The 14,063-nt window shown below is 45.8% G+C and overlaps 1 protein-coding gene across 1 annotated transcript; it reads right to left on the reverse strand.

Moving 5' to 3' along the window:
- Positions 1 to 1,420: 1,420 nt before the first annotated feature.
- On the reverse strand, positions 1,421 to 10,377 carry ART4 (ADP-ribosyltransferase 4 (inactive) (Dombrock blood group)). Its single transcript, XM_074950848.1, has 3 exons — positions 9,742 to 10,377; positions 4,968 to 5,685; positions 1,421 to 3,242 (listed from the first exon to the last, which is right to left on the reverse strand). Exons 1-3 carry the CDS (start codon positions 9,811 to 9,813, stop codon positions 3,151 to 3,153), a joined length of 882 nt encoding a protein of 293 aa, XP_074806949.1. The 5' UTR covers positions 9,814 to 10,377; the 3' UTR covers positions 1,421 to 3,150.
- Between the last annotated feature and the right edge of the window lie 3,686 nt (positions 10,378 to 14,063).

Here is a 14,063-nt window from a genome sequence, read left to right on the forward strand (position 1 = left end):
AAATAAATTGGTTAGTCTCTAAGGTGCCACAAGTACTCCTTTTCTTTTGCGAATACAGACTAACACGGCTGCTACTCTGAATACAAATAGTGGTTCAAGAGTTCCTACTGTATGGTTGTACCCAAAGCCCTGCAGACTAGGTACCTAAATTGACTGGAGTCTTTGCCATGCTCTTCAGCATACACACAGACCCATTATCTTCCTACTTTGAATGAGGGATGTAAAAGTTTAACTGGTTAACCAGTTAACCAATAAGTACAGTCTTATCGGTTTCAGTTAACGATTAAACTCCTCTGCCCTCCACGCCAGGGGTCCCGGCTCCTGGCCATGCACCCAGGGTCCCGGGATCCCAGGCGCGAGGCGAAAGCTGGGACCCTGGGAGTGGGGAGGCAGCAGAGGCACAGGACTGGCAGTCGGGCCCCAGGGAGGCAGCGAAGTCCCGGTCCCAGGGCCGGTGGCAGTGGAGTGCCAGGCACGGGGCCAGCAGCAGGCGGAATGCCAATCCCGGGGCTGGCATGCGGGATGCCGGGCCCAGGGAGGCAGCAGAGCCCCACACCCAGGCCGGCAGCCGGGATCCCGGGTGCAGGCGGCAGCGGAGCCCCGCATAAAACATGGGGGTGCTGCAGCACCCCCCCTGTCAAGGTCCCTCCCCCACTCTGAACTCTAGGGTACAGATGTGGGGACCTGCATGAAAAACCTCCTAAGCTTATCTTTACCAGCTTAGGTCAACACTTCCCCAAGGTACAAAATATTCCACCCTTTTGTCCTTGGATTGGCCGCTACCACCACCAAACAAATACTGGTTACTGGGGAAGAGCTGTTTGGACACGTCTTTCCCCCCAAAATACTTCCCAAAAACCTTGCACCCCACTTCCTGGACAAGGTTTGGTAAAAAGCCTCACCAATTTGCCTAGGTGACTACAGACCCAGACCCTTGGATCTTAAGAACAATGAACAATCCTCCCAACACTTGCACCCCCCCCCTTTCCAGGGAAATGTTGGATAAAAAGCCTCACCAATTTGCATAGGTGACCACAGACCCAAACCCTTGGATCTGAGAACAATGAAAAAGCATTCAGTTTTCTTACAAAAAGACTTTTAATAGAAATAGAAGTAAATAGAAATAAAAAAAAATCCCCCCTGTAAAATCAGGATGGTAAATACCTTACAGGGTAATTAGATTCAAAACATAGAGAACCCCTCTAGGCAAAAACCTTAAGTTACAAAAAAGATACACAGACAGAAATAGTTATTCTATTCAGCACAATTCTTTTCTCAGCCATTTAAAGAAATCATAATCTAACACGTACCTAGCTAGATTACTTACTAAAAGTTCTAAGGCTTCATTCCTGGTCTATCCCCGGCAAAGACAAAATATAGACAGACACACAAACCCTTTGTTTCTCTCCCTCCTCCCAGCTTTTGAAAGTATCTTGTCTCCTCATTGGTCATTTTGGTCAGGTGCCAGCGAGGTTACCTTTAGCTTCTTAACCCTTTACAGGTGAGAGGAGATTTCCTCTGGCCAGGAGGGATTTTAAAGGGGTTTACCCTTCCCTTTATATTTATGACACGCCCCCCAAATCTCAGCTAGGGTGAAACAGTGGCTGGGATTTCTTCCTGGAGCTCTAGGAAAAACAGAGTTAATAAGACACATGCATCTCTAAATATACTACCAAGTACATAAAGACTAACAATATTTTCCACATCTCAAGGACGATTTTAACCAGTTGATTCTGGGAAACTTTCACGTGAGAGTGCATCAGCCACTTTGTTAGAAGCTCCTGAGATGTGTTGGATGTCAAAATCAAAATCTTGGAGAACTAAACTCCACCGAAGAAGTTTTTTGCTATTTTCTTTGACGGTGTGAAGCCACTTCAGTGCAGCATGGTTGGTTTGCAGGTGGAAACGCCGTCCCCAAACATATGGGCGTAGCTTTTCCAGAGCGTAGACAATGGCGTAACATTCTTTTTCAGTGACTGACCAGTTGCTTTCCCTCTCAGACAGTTTTTTGCTGAGAAACACTACAGGGTGGAATTCTTGATCAGGTCCTTTCTGCATTAAAACTGCTCCCACACCACGCTCGGATGCATCTGTGGTTACTAGGAACGGTTTGTCAAAGTCTGGGGCCCTTAGTACAGGGTCAGACGTGAGTGTCGCTTTAAGCTTGTTAAAGGCCTTCTGACACTTTTCGGTCCACTGCACAGCATTTGGCTGTTTCTTTTTGGTTAGGTCTGTCAGTGGGGCGGCGATTTGGCTCTATTGTGGTACAAATCGTCTGTAATAACCGGCCAAGCCTAAGAAGGATTGAACCCGTTTCTTTGACTTTGGGACAGGCCACTTTTGGATAGCATCCACTTTGGCCTGTAGGGGGCTGATAGTTCCTTGACCCACCTGGTGTCCAAGGTAAGTCACTCTGTTTAGGCCTATTTGACACTTCTTAGCCTTAACAGTTAGTCCTGCCTCCCTTATGCGCTCAAGGACTTTTTGTAGATGTTCCAGGTGGTCTGCCCAGGAATCCGAAAATATGGCCACATCGTCAAGGTAGGCGACTGCATATTCTCCTAATCCCGCTAGGAGACCATCTACAAGTCTTTGGAACGTGGCGGGTGCATTTCGCAGCCCGAAAGGGAGTACATTAAATTCATACAGCCCGAGATGTGTGGTGAAGGCTGACCTTTCCTTGGCAGATTCATCTAGCGGTACCTGCCAGTACCCCTTGGTTAAGTCCAAGGTAGAGATGAACTGGGCCCGTCCCAGTTTCTCTAATAGTTCATCTGTGCGTGGCATTGGATAGTTGTCTGGGCGAGTTACAGCATTTAGCTTACGGTAGTCCACGCAAAAACGTATTTCCCCATCTGGTTTGGGAACTAGAACCACTGGAGATGCCCATGCGCTTTCAGAGGGGCGGATTACCCCCATCTATAACATATCCTGGATCTCCCGTTCTATAGCAGTTTTAGCTTGAGGAGACACTCGGTAAGGTTGGACTCTAATTGGGCGAGCATTACCTGTGTCAATGGAGTGGCATGCCCGTTCAGTCAGTCCTGGGGTGGCTGAGAACGTTGGCGCGTAGCTAGTGCACAGCTCCTGGATCTGCTGTCGCTGCATACACCCAAGGGTCATGGAATCCTTCTGTGATCAGGGAAAGAGTCATTGCCTGGTGGAGTAGAAGAAAGCACTGATCACACAAGAAAGAAAGGCAGTGACTGGAGGAGTGTGGATACAGCTCTTGCTGCTTGAAGCTGCAAAAGAATCAAAAGATTTGTTCTTTAGAAATTCAGCCTAGAGCTTCAATGCACATCTTAACATAGCTCCTTCCTAGAACAAGCATTTCCTCATAAAATATTTTAAATGAATAAACACATTCATTCTGCTGAACAGGTTCAGATTATAAAAACCAAACAACAACAAAACCAAATATTTGCCCAGAATTCATAACATATAGTCCAAACTTATTCCTTCCTCAAGTTTGACTGTATTGGTAATTGGAATAATAGCACAATATAAACCTCAGCTCAGTCTTGGCTGTTTCTAAGGTTTCCCTGCAGAGACCTCTCTGTCCAAGACTCTAATTCTGTCCAGAGAATCTCTTCACCTCCTTTGTATCCTGGTGGAGTTAAACCTCACCTGCCACAATGAGTAAGTAGAATTTACTCATCAGATTTATGCAGAATTCTAACACAGTTAATAAAAATCTGCCACCTTGTTACAGAGCCATATTAAAGTAAAAAATCTCAAAACCCACTTACTCAGATTTCCAGAATACACTCTAATTGACAATAAGATTTAGCCCTAAAAATGTGACAGATTTTTGGTTTTGTTGGCGGTTCAATGGGAATCAAAATCAGACTTACAATGGCACTGTGAATGCAACTTTTAACTACAGAGAAACCTTCGCCTCGCCATTCTACACGACATGAGCCTGCTGAGCTGGGACTAAAATTCTGGTCCTATACCTCCAAAAACACAGGCCTGTATCATTGCAGCTAAACAAAGACTGGTTTTACATGCCAATTACAGAAGGCAACATACACACAGTGCCCAGTATATATATATAATGGAAGCTGGTTGCAACTTGAACTATGAAAAGGCCACTCTCTCTGCAGATTGCTGCCTTTTTTGGTGTCTGCCCTACCACAGTCCTGAAAGGACTTAGCAAGGAATGTTTATGACCCTTCTTACTGACTGAGATCTGCACTGGAGCAGCAACTTGCTACTGTGCTGTCAACTTCATGAACAGAAGCAGTCTGTGCTTCAAGTCTACCTACTATTTTGTATTACTGTACTATTTTAGTACCAGGCAGTTGCTTTCATTTTCTAAATGGTGTTCTGTGCTCAAAGGTTGCATTGACCATTATTGTCCTGGGACAAAAACTAAGAGCCCATTGAATAAGTACGTTGCACATCACTCTCCAATAAGATAAGGAACCACAGCCTGCTCCAGCCAGGACTTCCGATCCACATGCAAGTTTTCCACCTGTTTGTCAATTAAATGTCATCCAGACTGTAATTCTTATAAGCCCTCCGAAACCTCTGACTGTTGCTAACTCTGTTTAATCTGCACCACTGTTAGCAACATTGGGACCCCAGTTGTAGATGGCTCTGCAGCTCTGGCAGCTATTTCCAGCATCATGCTGGGATTTTGCCAAGGGAATGTAGGTGGGAGTAATGGAAGCGTGGAAGGAAGGGCACCTGGTTAGACTCAGGTTCCTTAGCAAGCAGTCTCTGTTAGAACTTTAACCTATACACTACAAAATGTCCACTTTCATCCCTCCACCAACACCACCTTTCACAGCAGCCAGAAAACACATGACAGTGCACACTCAGTCAAAGGACACTCCTGGCTTCCTCTGCCCCAGAGAAGATATTAGGCCTGAAACATGAGATGTGGTGCAGCAGGGTGAGCTGTCAGGGTGCCTGTCAAGACCACCCTGGGTCTCCATTATGAGAGTTTCTACATACAGTACCTTTCAGGAGCTGGCAGTTGTATTGGCTGTAATTTCCCACAGAGAACAGATAGAGGTGGTTACCACTTGGTGTTCGGCTGAAGTTTCTGACCTGGAATATCTCATAGGGTGGAATGAGGACCTCCCTCTCGTAGAAGTAGTGGGAGAAGTGTTCCACAACTGCCCCTAAGCAAGTCTTCATGGTGAATATTGTTTCATTCCCAAATCTCTGTGCTTCCTTCAGGAGGAGTGAAGTAGAGGTGAAGCGGCCAAACCGCACTTTGGTGCCCAACTCAGCCTCAAAATACAGGCCTTTTACCCCCCGGTGCACCTGGTAGCACTTTTTTCTTGTGATGCCACTCTTCCATCTCCTCACCAATTGAATGGCTGTAGTCAGGTAGAAGTGGAAGTATTTGAAAGGGAAGCTGTGTCTGTAGTGCTCTGGGGATCTCCCAGCTCTGGACACAGCCCAGTTCAAATCAGAGTGCAGCGAGGTGTTCATGGTGTAAGCCATGAGGGCTACGGCGTGATTCTCCTGCATCTCCCTCAGCAGAGCCATTGGCTTTTTTGACCAGACCAGCTTTGCTTTCTCCCAGATGCTGGAATAGTTCTTATTATTACCCAATTCCTTTTGGAAATAGTCTCCTCGGTCCAGTTCTTCCATTACCTGCTCACAGCAACCCTGGTACTGGTCATCAAAGGAATCTGATGCCATATCCATGAGAATGTGGGACACGGCCTGCAACATAAAGGTAACACACGTTTATCCTCAAGAATGGGACCCTGTTAGTTTGTGTGTATATGTATGTCAATAAATCAGATTGTCTCTACTGTTTTTGTCCTGCTACAGAGATCCCAGAGTGCACGGTGGTGCATTAGAAGCTCACAGCACAGTGAGCTTGTCAACAGCTTGTCATTTTGAGCTTGTCAACAGCACATATGCAACGTTGCACATTTTTGTACCAGTTTCTCTGTGAGAGAATATTGACCAGGATACTACCATTGTTTCACTTCATGAAGCTCAATATTGGAGGCCTAAGGAGTGTTCATAGGTAGGCTGGGAATGCATGCAATAGCCAGAGGAGATGAGGTTAGGACACAGTGACAGGGCTGAAGAAAGGAACATTTACTTGGTCTCAGATAGATTTGGGGTCTAGGTTGTGGTAGAACACTCACTTAGGTTCTAGACAGACTCAGAAACTTGCGGTGAGGGGCTACTCAGCTCAGAGCTATGGCTCTGAGGTTGCCTTTCACATTGTGTTCCCTGCATTGGGTGCAGTGAGGACATTACTTGTGAGGCTTTCTGCATGTTGCCAGTTCAAATGCACAAAGACCCACATGCAGCAATTTATCTCAGCTCTGACAAGTGGAAGAAGCCCCCTTAATGAACAAAAGTAACTATATCTCCTGTGTCTCCACTCCCTTTTAATGAGAAAGGTAGGTAGGTGAATGAAGGTAGTCGGGGGGACCACCGGTAGCCTAACTCTGCCTGGCAAGTGCTTCAGTGGCAAGTGTAGGAACCTGTAATGCAATATGTTAATTGTGCAATGCTGTGGGAGTGCACTAGAGAGGTGAATTTCTTCCTGATGCCCTGCTTGGAGCTAGCTGCAATTTCTTTTTTTTGTCAAAACAGTTGTCTGTTGGAGAATGCCCTTTCACCAAAACTGAAATTGTTCACAAAATCATATTGATTTTAATGACATTTTGTTGAGTGAAAAAATTAGAAAAAATGTTTTGAAAATGTCAAAATGGAACATTTTGACATTTTCAGAATGGTAACTTTTTATTTTTCATGTCAAAATTTACTTTATTTTGTACTTTAAATTTTAAAAAGGGTTGAAATTGAAACAAAATGCTTTGATTGAACCAAAACAAAGAGGTTTTTTTTGTTCTGGAATTTCATGATGTGAAAAATGTTGAAATTTTTGGCTTTTTGTCCTGGCTCAGGACAAAACAAATATCAAAATTTCATGATTTTTCATAGCATGAAAATCAATTTTTCAGCCAGCTCTAGCCCTGTTACATCAAAGTAGATGTTCTATCTGCCGGGCTTTTTACATAATGTGGGATAAAAACAGTCCCATAGCAAATTATTAACAAAATATCTTCCACATCTTACAAATCCTAAATCACATGAACAGTCTGTACTCATATTATTCATCCTAATGGAGCTGGTCGGACTAATCATGCAAGCTAACACTTGGCAATGATTAGGTTGTTGGTGTGCTGAGATCACTGCCTATCATGCTGATCAATATTAGAATCATAGAATCGTAGAGTTGTAAGACACCTCAGGAGGTCATCTAGTCCAACCCCCTGCTCAAAGCAGGACCAACACCAACTGAATCATCCCAGCCAAGGCTTTGTCAAGCTAGGCCTTAAAAACCTCTAAGGATGGAGATTCCACCACCTCCCTAGGTAACCCATTCCAGTGCTTCACCACCCTCCTAGTGAAAAAGTTTTTCCTAATATCCAACCCAGAGTCGTCCTTATCCATATGCAAAGTACACAGCTGCGTAGGGCACCAGGAGATTTGGGGCACCACATTTCCTGGTACGCTGTGCAACTGCATGCTGCTCCAGCCCCTGCTCCACCTCTTCCCACCCCTGCTCCGCCCCAGTCCTGTCCCCACTCCACCCCTCACCCAAAGCCCTCATCCCTGCTCCACCCTGCCCCAACTCTTCCCACCCCCCCGCCCCTTCCCACCCGGTTTGGCCCCAGCTCCACCCCCACTCCCCTGAGGAGTGCAGCAGGGCTGGGCCTGCACTCACCGGCAGCAGGAAATGCAGCAGTCTAGCCCCAGCCACGCCGCCAGTGAGTGCTGGGGGGTGGTTCCCCCCTGTTCCCCAAGCCAGCCCCTTCCCCTGGGGCAGCCTGGGGCCAGCTCCCCCCCCACGGAGGCCTCCCCACCATCAGGGGGGGCTACATAGGGCCCTAGAATAGCTTGGGATGCCCTGATCCAACCTAGACCTCCCCCACTGCAACTTGAGACCATTGCTCCTTGTTCTGTCATCTGCCACCACTGAGAACAGCCTGGCTCCATCCTCTTTGGAACCCCCCTTCAGGACTTGAAGGCTGCTATCAAATCCCCCCTCATTTTTCTCTTCCGCAGACTAAATAAGCCTAGTTCCCTCAGCCTCTCCTCATAAGTCATGTGCCCCAGCCCCCTAATAATTTCCATTGCCCTCCGCCAGACTCTCTCCAATTTGTCCACATTCTTTCTGTAGTGGGGCCCCAAAACTGGACACAATACTCCAGATGTAGGTTCACCAATGCCAAATAGAGGGGAATAATTGCTTCCCTCAATCTGCTGGCAGTGCTCCTACTAATGCAGCCCAATATGCCGTTAGGGCTTCTTGGCAACAAGGGCGCACTGCTGACTCATACCCAGCTTCTCGTCCACTGTAATCCTTAGGTCCTTTTCTGCAGAACTGCCACTTAGCCAGTCAGTCCCCAACCGGTAACAGTGCATGGGATTCTTCCATCCTCAGTGCAGGACTCTGCACTTGTCCTTGTTGAAATTCATCAGATTTCTTCTGGCCCAATCCTCCAATTTGTCTAGGCCACCCTGAACCCTATCCCTACCCTCCAGCATATCTACCTCTAGATACTGGGGTCTCTAGTCCTTTAACCTTCTCTTCCAATGTGGAGACCAGCTTGCACTTCATACAGACAAAGTTGCTTCTATCCTCTGGGAGAAAGACAAACATGGCACGTCCTGTGCAGATCACAACAACTGATCACTCCCTATCCATATTGTCTTCCTTCTAAGAGCCTCTTCAGATGTTGTATTTACTGCTCACAGAAGCTTGAAAGGCAAAAACCTCTGTGGGAACTCCCCCCAGGCAAACTCCCTCTGTTTGCCTCTCCTCCCGCTCGTACAGATTGTGTACAATGGTTCAGCAATATTGTGTCATTGTTTCCATTTACTCCCGGTCTGTATCTATCTGTTATCTCTTGTCTTAGATTGTAAACTCTGTAAGGCAGGGACTGCCTTTTTGTTGTGTGTTTATACAGCGCCTAGCACAATGGGGTCTTAGTCTGTGGCTGGGGCTCCTAGGCGCTACGATATACAATATACAATATACTATATACTATAACAGAAAATAATATCTAGAGTATTCTGTTTGTGTGGTTGTACAGCTGATTAACTGTTGATAGTGGTTCTTATCCCTGAAAACCTTCTGTAATCATACATCAATATAATGCATGTGATAATATAATTGATTGCTCTTTTCACTGTTGGGTTTTTAAGTGGGCTTTGGCTAAACACCATATCCAGTTATTTGATATTTGGCTGACTACAAGTAGACACTCAGTTCACCATGAACATTCATCCTCACCCCTCACTTGAAAAGGGCCCCTAAGTGAATGCACTGTCTGGGCCAGTGGAATTAACAGCATGGACCTCACTGTTTTGGGACACAACTTCTCTACCCAGAGTATCTTAAATATTTTTGGGGAGAATCCCAAACGCAGTCACATGGGATGGAGAAATTACCAAGAACATCTCTGTACCATCTAAGAAAGATTGTACTGATTGGGCATTTCCTTGATGTTCAACCACAAACATTCCCTGGGAAAACGTGACTTGAAAACGGAGGGCATTTCTAACAATGCAATCAGAAGGGTTAGAGAAGGTGAGAAATGGAACACAGCAAGTGAAAGCAAAGTAGTTCTCATGCTAAGCTTGATTCAAAGCCCACTGAAGAGAATGGAAATACAGCCATCATCCTCAATGGGCTTTGGAGCAGCCACTCTCTGAGCAACTTCAGAGCTTCAAATAAAGCACAACCTTTTCACCTCTCGTCAGCCTCAGCAGGGAGAAGATCAGCAACAGCAGGAAGCTCAGTAGATCAGCTGTCATCCCAGAGTCCACAGGAGATCTTCTACAGGACGTTGAACTCCCACAGAGCCAGAAGAGGGGGCTGCCCTCTCTTTCTTATGGATGTTTTGCTCTTTTCTCTTTTAATGTCATAAATTGAATTCCAACAAATCTGCAGTGTGAAATTTACACTCGGATATGAGTCAATATTCTTTCTTTTCCTTTCCCAGAGCTGGGATCACTCATCGGACTCAGGCTGCAGTTTGGAAGACAGTAATTTAGAACCAAGGCGAGGACATATCGGAAGTAATAGCTCCAAATTTAAAATAAATTTTGTAAAAATGATATCCAAAAGAAATGGTTTAGGTCTTTTAAATGACAGTTTCTCCTCCACTCCAGTCCCAATTGCTATGCATTCACCTGGTCTTTATCAGTTCACGTAATGTTGAGATTTCCTATGGTCTTTTCTCTTTTCCTTCTGGCTCATGAAGGTTCCTTATGCCAGGCCCTGTTCAAATCCCGTTAATAGTCTCAAGAGAGAGAAGACTCAGACTTATGAGGCACCCAACACAGCTCTCTTCTGTGCATTTACATGACAAGATGAAGTTGAGTGAAGTAAACTATCTCCAGCCAAAAGTTTAATGAACAACATTAAAGGAATGCAGGGTTCTGATAAAGGCAGAACTGAGATGCCTCTTTGGTTCAGAACCCATCTGGCACGACAGATAACACAGCTGCCTGTTCCCTTCTTGCCCCACCCTGTCCTAGCCTCTCAAACAACACTGCTGCCCATCCCATTCTAATCCTTTTTCATATATTTTTAAATGAATATATTGCTTGTGAAAGGTGCCTGACTCAGCCACGCAACCAAGCTCTGCTTGCCAGCTGCTCCTCACCAAATGAAAGACTACTGTTCTTGGCCTCCCTGGATGAGACTGCCAACAAAGGAGCCAAACAGTGGCCAAAGTTGCAGGTGATATGGGCATTTGTCCCATAAATGCACTACACTGAGACCCACTAGCTAGTTTTACACATCACAGAACAGGGACAGAAGGTAGCAACTTTCAGTCCCTGCTGACTGGCTGGATTCCACCTAGTGCCTTGCGAGAGGCTGTATGTCCCATTCCGATTTAGGGCTTCCACATGAGCTCATTTTGAGGAGCAGTCCTGGTTTGGGGGGAAGAGGCTGCCCCATACCCTGTAAGAAGCAGCTTGCACAACACAGAAACAGACCTGAACAGGGATGGCCCAAAGTTTTTGCGGGCCCTTTGATATTCAAGCTCAGTACCAATGTGGACACAAGAACAAATGGATATAAACTGGCCATCAGGAAGTTTAGACTTGAAATTAGACCAAGGTTTCTAACCATCAGAGGAGTGAAGTTCTGGAACAGACTTCCAAGGGAAGCAGTGCAGGCAAAAGACATATCTGGCTTCAAGGCTAAGCTTGATAAGTTTATGGAAGGGATGGTATGATGGGGTAGCCTAATTTTGGCAATTAATTAATCTTTAACTATATGCCCAATGGCCTGTGATGGGATGTTAGATGGGGTGGGATCTGAGTTACCACAGAGAATTCTTTCCTGGGTGTCTGGCTGGTGAGTCTTGCCCACATGCTAGGGTTTAGCCGATCGCCATATTTGGGGTCGGGAAGGAATTTTCCCTTCTGACCTTAAAGTCTATGATTCTATGATTCTATAAAAGCTGCATATGCTGGGCCCCATTCAGCAATCTACACTAATCCTCCCGCAACAGTGGCTTCCCACCTCTTTGTGACCTCCCACTCATTAGGCTGTGATGAACCCGCCCATTCACTTACCATGCTCTGTGGGCTATGATGATTGCTCTACATAGAACAAGAGCCAAAGAACAGTTCTCTCTATGTGTTGCAGGGGAAGGGAGACAGGAGATTCAATCACTAGCACAGTTTGATAGCACTGGGGTCAGATGGGATTATGGATGGAAAGTCAAGGATGATGCTCTGACTAGCAGGTCAGGTACACAGGGGTGTTTGTGGCTTGGTTCATCTGAAAGAACAGGTCCCTGTCAATGTTCCCTCTAATTTTTGACAGGCCGTGTGAGCAAAAAATGTCTTCTGTGCAAATTGTTGTGCGTGCGGTGTTTCGCCGTGTGCGCAGGGTTTAGAATCTGTGTGCGTGCGCAGACGCGCACAGCGTAGAGGGAACAGTGGTCCCTGTGCCACCACATAGATGACATAGGCATCATTCGTGCTGAAATATAATCAGGGGTTGGCATGATATCCTTATATCATGACACTGCCTCAGAATGTTATAACACTGGGTCATGACATGTCAGTGATGTAAAGGCATTTGCACCCTTGTGCTGATGTCACGTTGTGCCTCAGAGGACAAGGTAATAAAGGCAGTCAACCTCCTTCTAATTCTTTGAACTGTCCAGTCATCTCTGTCCTTATTTTTTAAAGCATGAGGTCTCAGCCTTCGGATCATGTCCCCTTTGGAAGGATCACAAGCATATGTCAAGGCCCTGGCCCTTCCCAAATTGCTAATTAGATTAGACTAACCAATCCTGACTAGATCCCAGCTAGACTGAAAAGAGTCCTGGTATAAAAATGGTTGAGAACCACTGTTGTCGAGTATTTGAATTTTGGCAGAGCTACCCCATTTGGAGGCTCTAAGGAGGAATATTTTTCCCCCCTCCCACACACAACAAATACTAAAAAAGCGAAGAGCCCCCCTCACTCCCCCAAGCTGCTCAGAGCCCTAAGCAATTGCTTAGTCATCTTATGCCTAGTGCAGACACTGTTTAACTAATCAGGAGATAAATCCCACATGTATCTAGGTTGGAATTTCAGAGTTGGCGTCAGTTCACAAATCTGACTGTGCATATCATGCCCACTTGCCATTTATCCCTTCTCACTGAACCCTTAGGCCTTTGCTTCTATGTATATTTTAGCAAGACGATAATGGGAGATTAGTCTGCATTTGGAGTGCAGGGTTCATGCAGAGCTCTGAAAATGTAAAATGCTTGGTGCCACATGCTCCTTCTCTGAGTGAAATGAAATGTCCGTTAGGTGGCAGCAGAGGATATGTAATGATGAGACAGGGCTGCAAAACTATAAGCAGCTTGTGCCACTGTGAGTCCCCTCTGTGCATACTTTACCCTCCACATTCAGCGATGCATGCCTGCCCTAAACAAAGCCATCCCAAACCATACAAGCTCCATAAGGTTCACACCATCTCTATGAGCTTGCTAGGATGCCCATATCAGCAGTACATCGTTATTTCAGTTTGTTACAGGTGTATCCCACAAACACACGCTGTCCCCAAGTGAGGTGGGGTTCCACTTATAGAGGGAACAATTGGCCTGTGTCTTTGAAGGAGCTCCAGTCACCCAGCTCAAATATATACCTACGCTGTGCAGACTGAAAGGCCTAGTACCTTCTCACCCACATGGTACAATACAAGGTAGCTATCTGGGGCCAGACATTCCTGTAGCCCTTCTCTCAACTGCAGAGCCAAGAGGGGCAGGCATTTCATTCAGACCCACATCTCTTTCTCTTTACAGTTGGAGTGAGACTCTCAGAGAAGGAAAAACGTTTATTTCTCTTTCCAAAAGAGTACGTTCCTCCAGGGGAGAATTGGGATTCCCATTAGAGTCAGTGGGAACTAAGTCTATTTCTACATGAACATGGGGACTGGGTTCACCTCTTATCCCAGTACAAAGAAGGTCTCTCCAGGGGAAGGAAGAATTCAACTAATGGTAGAGTAGGATCCACCTTTCCCTGACACAATCTTATGCAGGTATCACTTCATTGATTTCAATGTAATTACTCCTGATTAACACTGGGATAAGTGAGAGGAGAATCAGGCCAATGTTTTTGTTTCCTGTTCAGTACCCATCTTTGCTACAGAGAGAGAGCTTTATCTTCCAGACCTCTCTTCCACCCCAGTTGAATCTCACCACCTCTCACTCCCCACTGGATGCTGGACACATGAACAGAGAGAAGCAAAACACAAACCTGCTTTACTTAACCAGCGTTTATTATAGCCAGCAGCTGGGGATGATTTCACCAGCCACCATGTGAATTTTGCTGCTGAGCAGACACCTGCCCCTCTGGAGAACCTGACATCTCCCTTACAGAACAGAATATATGATGGTACAGGTGAAATTTCAGAAAGTTGCTTATGCATAACACTCATAAAAAGATACCTGCATGAATTTGCAAAGAGGGAAGATACATATTGGGGATCGGCAAACCAATTGGGATAAACCTGGCACTGACCCAACCCAACCCAACCCTGAACTGACCCC

This window comes from Natator depressus, chromosome 1, assembly GCF_965152275.1.
Source record: "Natator depressus isolate rNatDep1 chromosome 1, rNatDep2.hap1, whole genome shotgun sequence".
NCBI classification, from domain to species: Eukaryota; Metazoa; Chordata; order Testudines; family Cheloniidae; genus Natator; species Natator depressus.

Excerpts from the sequence above, each read along its gene's own strand:
- ART4 (XM_074950848.1), bottom strand. The coding sequence starts at position 9,813 with ATGACAGCTGATCTACTGAGCTTCCTGCTGTTGCTGATCTTCTCCCTG. Across the intron at positions 5,686-9,741 it reads GGCTGACGAGAGGTGAAAAG|GCCGTGTCCCACATTCTCAT; the intron begins GTTGTGCTTTAT and ends TTTATGTTGCAG. Across the intron at positions 3,243-4,967 it reads CAACTGCCAGCTCCTGAAAG|CTTCAAGCAGCAAGAGCTGT; the intron begins GTACTGTATGTA and ends ATTCTTTTGCAG.